This window comes from Scyliorhinus torazame, chromosome 9 (assembly GCF_047496885.1).
Source record: "Scyliorhinus torazame isolate Kashiwa2021f chromosome 9, sScyTor2.1, whole genome shotgun sequence".
Lineage (NCBI taxonomy): Eukaryota > Metazoa > Chordata > Chondrichthyes > Carcharhiniformes > Scyliorhinidae > Scyliorhinus > Scyliorhinus torazame.
Window position 1 is genome coordinate 213,099,817 of NC_092715.1, and position 12,701 is coordinate 213,112,517.

General features: G+C 47.1%; 1 protein-coding gene across 1 annotated transcript in view; it reads right to left on the reverse strand.

The window, feature by feature from the left end:
- Positions 1–12,701, reverse strand: part of LOC140430140 (paladin-like) — a 157,878-nt gene that overhangs the window by 131,933 nt on the left and 13,244 nt on the right. Inside the window, exons 4-6 of the mRNA XM_072517649.1 lie at positions 11,901–12,049; positions 10,131–10,227; positions 912–1,016 (exon numbers count right to left, since the gene is read on the reverse strand). Coding sequence (XP_072373750.1) covers positions 912–1,016; positions 10,131–10,227; positions 11,901–12,049 — 351 coding nt within the window. The remainder of the gene's footprint in view (positions 1–911; positions 1,017–10,130; positions 10,228–11,900; positions 12,050–12,701) is intronic.

Consider the following 12,701-nt stretch of genomic DNA (forward strand, 5'->3'; position numbering starts at 1 on the left):
GGAGAATCCCGCCCCTGGAGTCGAAGTCAGCGGTAGCATCATTATCATTCTCTGTACATGGTTATTCTGTCAATAAATAGTTCTATAGTTACTCTGCTTGGTGGTTACCAATCCTTCCAAGATACTACAAATGACAGAAATAATTACTGCTCTTTTCCATTATTAGATTAGTTCATAGCTTTTTATTCAGTGGAAACAACAACATTCCCATGAGCAGCCTGTCATGCCAGGTCTCTTCACAGAGGCAGAATTAGATTTTTTTAAATGGACGGCAATAAAGAAGGCAACATTAGGAGGACTTACCAAAAATCTTGGTAAAAGAGGGACAAAGGCAAAGTTTGAAACATAGAAATTGAAAATATGAGTAGGAGTTGCCCCTTCGGCCCATTGAGCCTGCTTTCCCATTTACTGCGATCATGGCCAATCCTCTATCTCAACAATCTCTCCCCATACCCCTTGGCAGCTTTAATGAACAAAGACAGATAATGCAAGAAACACGGAGCAGCATCTGTGAACAGTAAAGACAAATTGATTTTTCAGTATCAATTCCTTGGTGAGAATTGGAACCAAGGAATCTGCCTCTAAATGCATGAACTGGATGGGCACCTCACGCACTTCACTTAAATGAGGCTTGGTTATTGAATCAGACCGAGTTGCTCGCAACAAAATTGTTCTATTTATTTTGTGCAGTGAGTGAAAATTCTCACCTTTGTATTTACTGAATTGTCCAGTTTACTTATACTTTTACCTGTGAGACTTCTTCAGTTGTCCAATCCTGCAGCACTCTCGAACTATGACTCTCAATACTCACCAAATGACAGAAAACTGGCTTCTCGTTCCATATCCACAACAAGACAGATTGATTTGTTTCAATTTATAGGAGAAAAGTCATTTGAACTGTAGAAAATTACCTGGCTCTGATGTTCCTCTGAGAGATTTTTTACTTTGTCTTTGTACAGGTAGAGGGTTTCCTTCAAGTCATGCATTTCTGAACAAATATCCACAATTCTATCCACCTGAAAATCACATTTTTAACAGTTATCCAATTATATTTACAATAGAACTTCCATGGTTTACCATATTGGAGGAGGACCCTTCCCCCTCAGTCTTCATAAATGACATTAATTGGCAGATAATCAAGAGACTGAATCAGATTGGAGGAAGGTTTGTTGTGGAGTTCCCCAGGGTTCGGCTTTGGGACTCTTGCCCTTCCTGGTATATATTAATGAGCTAGAGTAGGGTTTTCCAAACTGGGTTCCGCGGAACTCTGGCATTCTGCAGGAGGCATCCAGGGGTATGTCCAGCCTTTATAAATGTGAAAAAAATCTGTCCTTCCAGTTTGTCCAGTCAGAGATGGTTTTCACCCTGTGTTGGCTACTGATAGGCGGACTAGTCAGCCTATCAACAACCAAAGCACTGAGAAGCCACCCTTTGATTGGATGAGCTGGAAATAGCGGCAGAGTGAATATTCAAAGACCCAGGGAAGGGGGGTGAACAACTAGATGAAGGTGAGCAGGCAGTAGAGCGAAGCTGAACAAGTAGCGGATCAAAGGCGCGCTAGCAGCAGAGCAAAGGTGAGCGGGCAGGTGAGCGGGCAGCGGCACAGGTGAGCGGGCAGCGGCACAAGGTTTGCAGCGGCTATGGGGTGGGAGGGAAAGCAGCTACGGAACCAGAGAGAGAGCAGCCACGGAGCAAAGGAGAGTAGCAAGTGTGTCCATTTGTGTATGTGAGAGAGAGACTGAGGGAGAATATGTGATTCTGCGTGTGTATGTTTGATATGAGAATCCAGCTCTCCAGCAGCTCACCTAATATTAAACAATTTGCAAACAAATGAAGCATCCAAAATGACAAAAAGGTAGTTGTTGAATAAGAGAACTTTGTAATTATGGTAAGTATTCATAAAAGAAATTTGAAAAACTTGGATAAATTTGTTTCTGTATGTTTGCAACATTGGAAAATCAATCAATTTTTTTTGGTTTAACTTTACAACAGAATAAGAATGTTTCTCAAGGGGTTCCTTCAATACCTTTGGGACGTCAAAATGGTTCAATGCCTGGAAAAGTTTGGGAAGCCCTGACCTCGACCTTGGTGCACACGGGGGCACAATTTCAAAGTTTGTGGATGAAATGAAACTTCGAAACATTGGGCTGGATTCTCCGTTTGAGAGACTATAGGCGATACTCCATCGGCCGGTGGCGAAATTGGGAAACACGATTGGGCGGAGAATCTGTTCCAATGCTGAAATCGCGGCGGGCGCCGATTTGACGCCAAATTGCAATTTTCCGTCACCTCGACAGCGGCGCGAATGCGTTCCGGAATGCACTCACGTAAACACTGTTTGCATGCCAAGCGGGCCTGATCCGGTATTCTCTGAGGCCTCCGCAATTCTTCACCTCCAATGGACCGAGTTCCCGACGGCGCGATTCGCTTGTGCTTTTAAAAATTGTGAAACCGCGTCGTGGCTGATGAGGGAGAGAGAGAGGAGGTAGGACACAGAGGGGAGCGACCGTGTGCTGCTGGACCGGACACCGGCTGCTGAGGTGGGAGGTGGGAGAGGTGGCCCTGCCAGGGCCGGAAGGGGTGGAGGAGGGGGATGGAGGGGGGAGGGGGACTGGGGAACATGCCGGGTGGTCGGGGTGGCCCCCCATGGGACTGGGGCGCTGCACAGGCATGGACTGCTATTTCCGTGGCCTGCAAGGCAGCCATCTTGCAGCACCTCACTGACCACCCATCTTGACCGCTAGTTCGGCAGTGTGACACCAATTGCACTGATGGGTGCCTCCATCCCCACACCCCACCCTCCGCCACACCTCCCACCAGCCAATTGGCCGCCACGTTTTAGCGGGGCATCAGGTGCCCCACCCAGGGCAACGCCCACTGTAGTCCCTATGGGGACACCGGGCGGGGGCTGCAGAGCGTAACCTGGAAAGGGCACTGCCAGCCATGGCATCAGATGGGCACTGAGACCAGAGGTCCCTACGGTGCTAGGCACCGATAGGGCCAGGGGTGCGCTAATGGGAGGGGCATGCGAGGGCAGAGTCCGTAGTGCCAACCGGGGCCACTATGTTACCCATTGGACCTGGTTGGGCACGGGGATATGCACCATGCTAACATGTCGGCCTTTCACCCCCTGCAGACAATGGATATTGGAATTCAACCAGCAATGATGGACTTCCTGCTAGTCGCGCAGCCTTGGGGGATGCCCTGCGGCTGTACGAGCTGGTGCTGCTCGAGGAGGAGGAAGCTGCAGCAGCAGAGCGTGCATCAGCAGAGCGGGCATCAGCAGAGCGGGCATCAGCGGAGCTTGCACCAGAGGAATTTGTGGACTTTCATAACATCAAAATTGGCGCCGAACCTGGATTGATTCAGCAACTATGGAGGGGCTAGTACCGGCACCACGTGGAACGCAATTGATTCCAATGAAAAACGGTGCGGGATTCACCGGGTACGTGATTGACACTCAGGAGACTGACAAGCTGCAGCCGGACATGCACATTACAATCCCCACACACACTCATCCAAGCCAACAAGATGACACTGCTTGTGCTGAAGCATGCCAGCCATCTAGCTGATGGGTCAGCTGGGGCCAAAGGGCACCTAGGGGTTGGCTGGAAGGTCACCCGTGGCCTTAGGTTTGTCATAATATACACCAGTATATCATGGTGCAGACACACACTGATGGACACACAGTGGGACCAATTAACACAGACAACACCACAGCCAATCACCAGTGAGAGCACACGCACTATAAAGACCGGGGGCATCAGAGTTCCCGCTCATTTGAGTAGCAGCTAGCTAGGAGGACAGAGCTCACAGCCTGCAACACAGACATTCACCATGTGCTGAGTGCATCAACTGGTTAGGACAAGGCAAAGGTCTTTAGTTAAAGCTAGTATCGTATTTACCCACGGTCCATCAAAGTTCACAGTGGGCAGTCAGCAGCATGAGCAGCTGCATAGTTGCCTTTCCGGCTGTGGCAATGGTCTTCTGCGTCCATCCACCCCGACCCCACAGCCCACCTCCTGTCCACCCCCCACTACTCATCCCAGTCCTGGCAAAAGCCCCCCAGCCAGTGGCATAACTGTCAGCACACTCTGGCGACATTGGACACTTTCAGTACCCCCTCTCTCTCTCCGTCAGCAGCCACGACGCCCGTTTCAAGATTTGTAAAGGCACAAGTGAACCGCGCCATTGTGAACTCGGCCCATCGGAGGCGGAGCATCGCGGAGGCCCCGGAGAATATCAGATCGGGCCCGCTAATGATATGCAAACTGTGTCTACTGTATCTGCGTTCCGGAACGCATTGATGCCGTTGTCAAGGTGACGGATTTTAGCGTCGGAACCGATTCTCCGCCCAATCGCGTTTCGCGATTTCAGTGTCAGCCAACCGGGAATCTCGCCCACAATTCTTTAGATGGTGAAGGAGCAGAGGGACTTGGATGAATATGTGCATAAGTTACTGAAGGTGGCAGGACAGGTGGGGAGCACAATTAATAAAGAATACAATATCCGAAGCTTTGTTGAAAGGCGCATGGAATATAGGGCAAGGAGTTGATGTTAAAATTGTATAAAACACTGGTTTGGTCTCAAGTGGAATATTTCACACAGTTCTGGGTCTTTCTGATTTGGAACGGCAGGGCTTGTTTACACTAGAGCTTAGAAGAGAGAAATATATGGAGTGCAATTTAACAGGACAAAAACAGAGCTCCATTTTGGGCCCGTTTAGTGGGCTGTTTCTCAGCACCTGGAGCGCTCAGAAACACACCGCTATTTAACGGGACTTTGCCGGGGACTTTTTGGCCTCAGCAAGCAACGGGAAATTGAACAGCCTCGTTGCGTCACCAAGTCGGGTGTGCCGAGGCTTAAATCATGCCCATAAAATCCTGAATGGTCTTCATAACGTGGACGATGGAAGCATGTTTACTCTTGTGGGCGAGTCCAGAACTAGGGGGCAGTCTTTTAAAATTAGGGATCACTCTCATAGCACAGAGAAAAGGAGATTTTCTTTTCTTTCAGAGTGTTGTGCGAATTTGGAACCCTGCCTGAGAAGGCAGCACAAGCGGGGTCACTGATTATTTGTAAGGTAGAGATAGACAGGTTCTTGTTAGGAAAGGGAATCAAGGGTTACCAGGGGTAGATGGGAATGTGGAACTCAACAATTACACAGCAGCACGGTTAGCACTGTGGCTTCATAGCACTGCCCAGGTTCGATTCCCCGCTGGGTCACTGTCCGTGCGGAGTCTGCACGTTCTCCCCGTGTCTGCGTGGGTTTCCTCCGGGTGCTCCGGTTTCCTCCCACAGTCCAAAGACGTGCAGGTTAGGTGGATTGGACATGACATGCTAAATTGCCCTTAAGTGTCCAAAAAGGTTAGGAGGGGTTATTGGGTTACGGGGATAGGGTGGAAGAGAGGGCTTAAGTGGATCGGTGCAGACTCGATGGGCCGAATGGCCTCCTTCTGCACTGTATGTTCTATGTTCTAACAAATCAGCCATATTCTTATTGAAAATGCGGGGCAGGCTCGAGGGACAGAATGACCTACTTCTGCTCCTGTTTTGTCTGTTCGATGTACTTTAGGAAATATATGAAGGCATTGGAGAGATTGCAGAAAAGATTCAAGGGAATGGTTCCGGGGATGAGGACCTTTAGTTACATAGATGAATTGGAGAAGTTGGGACTGTTTACTTGGAGAAGGGAAGGGGAAAAGTAGATTTGACAGAGAAAAACAGTCCCTATTGGTGGAAGGTTTGAGATCAAGAGGGCAGAGGTTTAAGGGAATTGGCAAGAGAAGCAATGGAGACATGAGGAGAAACTCCGTCACGCAGCGAGTGGTTAGAGTCTGGAAAACGCTGCCTCAGAGTATGGTGGGGTGTGTTGTGGCTCAATCGAAACCTTCAACAGGGAATTAGATTATTATCTGAAAAGGAAGAATGTGCAAGGTTTGGGGAAATGACACTCAATGCATTGTTTATTCGGAGAAGCAGTGCAGATACAACGGACCAAATGACTTCTTTTAGTTCTGTAACAATCTGTGATTCTGTAAAGCCCCAAAGTTCTGCCTCCCCTTTACCCCGAACACGTTCTGAAGATCTGAAGTGCACTGTGCCTGTCCAAATCTTGAGTGCACAAATTTGATAGGTCAGGTCATTTGAATTGCCTTGCCACACCGATGCTGTGGCAGGTCCTTGCTCTGAGAAACAGGTGCTAGAACATCGTTGGAGCTGTGGATTTAGTTGCCAGCCTGAAGAGTTTTGTTATCTCCAACGACAGCCAAAGATCCTCCAGGATTAAAGAATGATATGGGTGTGCTGGTGGGAGGGTGCCGCGATGCTGGAAAAGAAAGGTAATGTCTACTTTTCCAATCTCTCTGGTGTTGCTGCTTGGCTTCCAATCCAACAGAAACCAATGCACAAGCACATGTACAATAGGTACTCTTCCATCATATAGAGAAGAAACTACAGCAGGAAGGCTGAGAAACACTCACCCTTAAATCATCTCACGTCTATGGTACCCCCTTACCCTACACATGTTGGAGGCATAGAATTAATCTGCTTCGTTCTGGCCACCTAGTCATCCCATGGTAATAGAAAAGTGGTAGAGACCTTACTTCTCTCTTACCTTTCTGTACCTCAGCATTTTCTGGACCTATACAGATTTTGGCGTTAAATGTTTAATACAGGAATATACCAAGTACAACATATGCAGCAGAGGATTCCACATTCTACTAAATCCTACATAAACAAATTTGTACTAAACCCACCTTTAAAATAAGTTTGAAATTTGCTTTATTTTTCTATCTTGTTACTGTGTTTCTGTAGTTTTAAGTTGGTGGTTATTCCTTTAAATCCAGTCAAGATACAAAAACAGTTCAAAAGCCAACTTAGTTCAGATTTGAGTTCCAAGCTTATTTTAGTACTTTGTTCCAAGTTTTACTAGTTGCAAGGTACAGACAAGTGAGGTGACTGTCAACCTTGGCTCAGTGGTAACCCTCTTGCCACTGAATCAGAAGGTTGGGGTTCAAGCCATAATTTCACCAGGATGTTGCCAAATATCGTATGAACAGATATACAGTATTGAAGGATGAATTCAGGATTTCTTTCAGTAGAGGTGAGATGATTAAAAGATGAGCTTACAGTTGGGACATAGCTGAAACAAGCATCAGTAGGTTTATGAGATGGCAGTCAAGACAACACAGACACGGGGTGGGGGGGGAAGGGGGTGGATACTCCTGGTCCGCGAGCTAGCGGCGGGATTTGCAATGGCACTTTGAATTGGGTGTTGGGCAACAAATGGGTTTCATGCCATTACTATTTCATGCCAGGGAGTATTATTTAAATGATAAAATATTAAAACGTGCTGCTGTGCAGAAGGACCTGGGTGTCCTAGTGCATGAGTCGCAGAAAGTTGGTTTATAGGTGCAACAGGTGATTAAGAAGGCAAATGGAGTTTTGTCCTTCATTGCTAGTGGGATGGAGTTTAAGACTAGGGAGGTTATGCTGCAATTGTATAAGGTGTTAGTGAGGCCACAGCTGGAGTATTGTGTTCAGTTTTGGTCTCCTTATCTGAGAAAGGACGTACTGACGCTGGAGGTGTGCAGAGGAGATTCACTAGGTTAAACCCAGAGTTGAGGAGGTTGGATTACGAGAAGAGGTTGAGTAGACTGGGACTGTACTTGTTGGAATTTAGAAGAATGCGGAGGGGATCTTGTAGAATCATATAAAATTATGAAGAGAATAGATAGGATAGATGCGGGCAGGTTGTTTCCACTGGCGGGTGAAAGCAGAACTAGGGGGCATGGCCTCAAAATAAGGGGAAGTAGTTTTAGGACTGCATTTAGGAGGAACTTCTTCACCCATGGGGTTGTGAATCTATGGAATTCCCTGCCCAGTGAAGCAGTTGAGACTGCTTCATTAAATATTATCAAGATAAAGATAGATAATTTTTTGAAGAATAAAGGGATTAAGGGTTATGGTGTTCAGGCGGGAAAGTGGAGCTGAGTCCACAAAAGATCAGCCATGATCTCATTGAATGGCGGATAAGGCTCGAAGGGCCAGATTGCCTACTCCTGCTCCTAGTTCTTATGTTCTTTTGCCAGGAGTCAAACCAGTTGCGAGTCTCCCCCACCAGACCTGACAGGTTTCCCACCGAGACCCGGGGGGAAATGCAAAGTCCAAATCTGCATTCATTTGAATGCAATTATCGGATTGGAAGCCTAATTTAACGGCCTCTTGTGATGCTCCCACCTCCTGCAGATGGGGGTCCCGCTGAGAAATGGGGACCGGGCAGTTAGCACTCCAAGAAGGGAAGCTAGGGGGTGAGTACCCTCCCTGTACTTGCCTCCAGGATGCCAAGGGTTTCCTTCATGGACGGAGGGGGCCGTTGGGGAGAGGGGGGGTATGGGCTGGGCTGGAGGAGCTCGGATCTGCTGCCCTTCCTATCTGCAGCCTTCAAACCCGTTACACTGTTTGGCAGCATGTCAACATGAAGGATCTCTGAGAAGAGAGTGAAAGTCTTCCTATCTGTAGCCTTTAAACTGTTTGTCAGCATGATAAAATGAAAGATCTGTGAAATGAAGTTAAGTGCTGGAAACCTTTGAAAAACAAATTTCACATTCAATCCTTTATTCTTTTCAAGCCTGTGTGCATGCTGAGAAGTCTAAAAGCTTTGAACTGCATTGTTGACATTCAATTTCAAGGACCATTGCCTTTTAAAAGCCTCTTGCCCGACAGGTAGATACAGGCAGTTTCCAAGGAAGGGGCACAGTGGTTATCACTGCTGCCTCACAGCACCAGGGACCCAGGTTCGATTCCAACCGTGGGTGACTGTGTGGAGTTTGCACAATCTTCCTGTGTCTGCGTGGGTTTCTTCCAGGTGCTCTGGTTTCTTACCACAGTCCAAAGATGTGCAGGTTAGTTGGATTAGCTAAGCTAAATTGCCCCTAGGTGGGGTTATGGGGATAGGGTGGAGGATTGGTCCTCTAGGTAGGGTGCTCTTTAGAGTCGGTGCAGTCGTGATGGGCCAAATGGCCTGCTTCTGCATTGTAGTAATTCTATGAAGGATTACCATTGTTTATTTATATAGAAACATAGAAGAGAGGAGCACGAGGAGGCCATTCGGCTCTTCGAGCCTGCTCCGCCATTCATCATGATCATTGCTGGTCGTCCAACTCCTGCTTTCTCCTCATAACCCTTGATATAGCTCTACAAGGATCCAATAAGTTTAAAGTATTTCCTCTTTTGAGCAGATGTTCTTTCCAACCACCGTTTCTTTAAAGAGGTTGTCACTTGTTCTGAAGAGCTTCCTAGAAAGACCAGGTGCTCTGTGCCCCACACCTGCTCTTTCTAGGAAGCTCCTCATTTTAAGACTGTTTTAAGTCTTAAGGCAGCAGATAGGAAGACTTCACCCTCTTGTCACAGATCTTGCATCTTGACATGCTGACGGGCAGTTTACAGGATTTAAAGACCAGCCAAATGACACCCATCTCAGCAAAGAACCCCTCCTGAGCCCTTCCAGCCCAGCTCAAGCCTCCCCAAACCCCACCTCCCATGAAAGACCCCCCCCCCTCATCACCCTGGAGACAAGTGTAGGGAGGGTACTCATTCCCTTGCCCAGCCTCAGAATGAAAGATGCCAGGTTGGCACTATCAAGGGGGCGAGGCCTGATGGAGTGACTGAAGGGGGGAACTGAGAGGAAGGAACCAAGGACAGGGTGGGGGGATTGAGGGGAGGCTGGTAAGGGACTGAGGGAGGCTGAAGGGAAGGATTGAGTGGGGGGGTCTTACCAGCTATTCGGGGTGGGGGGGGGGCTTGACAGCAATTCTGGGAAGCTTTGCTAGCGATTCAGCGGGGGGGGGGGTGGAGGTAGGGGTGCTTGCCAGCGATTCCAGGGGAGGGCCTTGTCAGCGATTCAGGATGCGGGGGAGAGGGCAGCAAACAGTATTCTGAGATCGGGGCGCTCTTTAAAAAGGGCACCCCGGTCTCTGAGGCGCATAACCTCTCAGTGCCATGGCCTCTTCATTACCAACATAAAGGCCGACCCCGCTGGCAGGAGCACTAAATCTGCAAACGGGAGAATTGAGCTCAAGATTACCTCACAGAAAATAATAAAAATACAGGGAATAAAGTGAACTCACTTCTTCAACAATTCTCCTGCCATTTGGGAATGAAGTTCTGTAGCTTTCAACGATCTGGAAGTGACTTTCCTGACCAGAAACTCTTCTCTTTTCATATCTAAGTTTGTAACAATGTGATTATCAAACATTCATTAACATTTAATCATATGTTTACAGAGATGGCTCATTGAAAAGGTTTACTGACACACATTATTAGTTATTAATAATAGAATTAAATTTACAGTACATTTTCCCCCAAGCAGTTCCCCCTTCAATAGAAATAAAAGCTATTCCATTTAAATGAAAGATGTACGAAACTGAATGGTATCAGGACATAATTCATGCATATTTTTATAAAAGTAGAACATGCTCATTTTTAGGACCATCAAAAGGCCCTTCGGCAAAACAAACCTCTTTATTTTTCCGATACCAACCCTGCCTACCCACTTTCCCCATAAATCCTCAATCTCAGCTCAGGCCTGAGGGGAGAAAATGCTATGGTTTCTGTGAGGCTTACATGAGTTGCAGCTTGTTGTTAAGGTGAAGGCCAAACAGGAGGGTTGTTTGCATTTGAGCTCCTCCATGCTCCACAAGGAAAGATTAAAATCTCCCTTCATGAGACTTCCCTCTATCCCACCATCCACTTCCCTCCAACTGAGACCTTCCATGGGCCTCCTGGTATCCCGATGCGGGCAACAACTTTCCATTCATGGAATAGCAGTAGGATATTGAAGGCCAGAAGTTAAAATAACTGATACAACAGAGTGTCTACTGTGTCCACAGAGGAGTCCACCCAAAAGGCTAAAATAAAATGTTTATTGTACAAGAAACTGTTTACACGCTGTACATGGGTCCCAGTCGGGATTTCCCTGTTGGACTCCCACTCGGTGCTAGCTTTTATACATAGTGTCCATGTCCCTCAGTGGGGGAGACTCATGTGAAGGCTGATTGGTCCAACGATGTAAATCTCGTGCAGGATATGACAGTTTCCAAGTCACCTCACCAACCACCCGCCCAGAGTTAAAATCAAGCCGGCATTCCATTTTCCAGCCCATCCGTGGGGTGATCTGCTCCAGTTTAACCAGGGACATCATCAGAATTTCAGCCTTGATATCTCCACCTGGCTATGGCACTGAAGGAATGCTGCAAATGGCAAGTAACTGACCAGTTTAACCAGCCCTGGAGCAGGTGAGCAAGCTAAAGTGAGAAGGGGTACAATCCCTTTTCGAGGTTTGCAGAGAGGGTGAGAGTTTGGAGGGGGGGGCAGAAATAGAGGGGGGGGGGAAATGTACGCTGAGGTGGGACAGAAATTTGTGACAGATTAAAAAAACAGACACATTCTTACCTTCCAGCCAGTTTATCAGAATTATTGGATTTCAGCAAAAGAGATGAATGATAAACAGTACACAAGTGAGGTTACTTAGTAAAACATCCAAATTGCACTGTGCTTCGGAACGATTGTACAAAAATTGCCAAAAAGAGTGTTGCAATTGGGTTTTTAGGTTCAAAGCTGCAAATTGAAGAGTCATTCAAATTCTGTCAAAGATTTAGTAACTGTGGAATATATCTGTGCTGTACTTGCAAGTGCCTTTTTTGAAGATATTGGAAGGACTTCTCCAGTAATGCAAAGAATGTGATCAAATCTCTGCATTTATTCCCATTTTATTTACTCATGTTACTAAGGGTCGAAAACGTGAATGATACTGTGTACTCTTCGATTAAAGAACATATGTTACAATACGTGTTTCGATCACTATTTTATACAATGTCAGCCCTTCTCAAATGCCTTACCTTTCTATCTGAGGAAATTCTGTTCTGTGAGCTATCATCAGCGCACCAATTATCATTCCGAGATTGGCACGTCCCACTCCTGTTTGACAGTTAAAGAGTAGGGCAGGAGGTGCTTTGCAACTGTCCTTGAAGATGATGCTTGGGCATTCCTGGAAAATCAAAACATCAAATAATTCTGAAAAGGCAGACACCATTATCAAAATGATGAATCCACTTGATACTCCAATGAGAAACAATGGACTGAGTGTTACCAATCCTCTGGGGATGGACTGGAAGGCGAGAGACTTCACAAAATGGTGGTGGAAGGCAGTGGGAGGCGAACTGGACGCCATGGTGAGTGGTCAATTAAACCAATAAATTGGCCACTTCGCACTCGACTGGCATTTGACCAACCTCAGGCCAGGCCCTCACCACGTGGGGAGACTGCACGGTAAACCCTGGCAGCCTCCCAGTGGGTTCCCAGGCAAATGGCCTTCCTTTATGGCTCTGCTATAGCCTGCAGAGGAGCCCCCAGCAGCAATGATTGCCCCATGGCCGAGACCCTGCCACTGGAAAGTTTCCCCATCTGATTGCTGGGTTCTCTCATTATGATCTCAGCACGTTAATTGAGTAACTGTACCTGACCTTCGAGGGCACCGCAACATGGTCTTGGGATCCACTTTCAGTGTCAGTGCCAGAAAAATCTGGCATTTGGAAAAATTCAGCCCAATGTGAAAACTGGCTTCCTAAATGAGTGATCTAAGTTCCAGGGCTACCTGAGATCAACTTGGTTTCTAGTTCTCATTTGAACTATTGTCATAT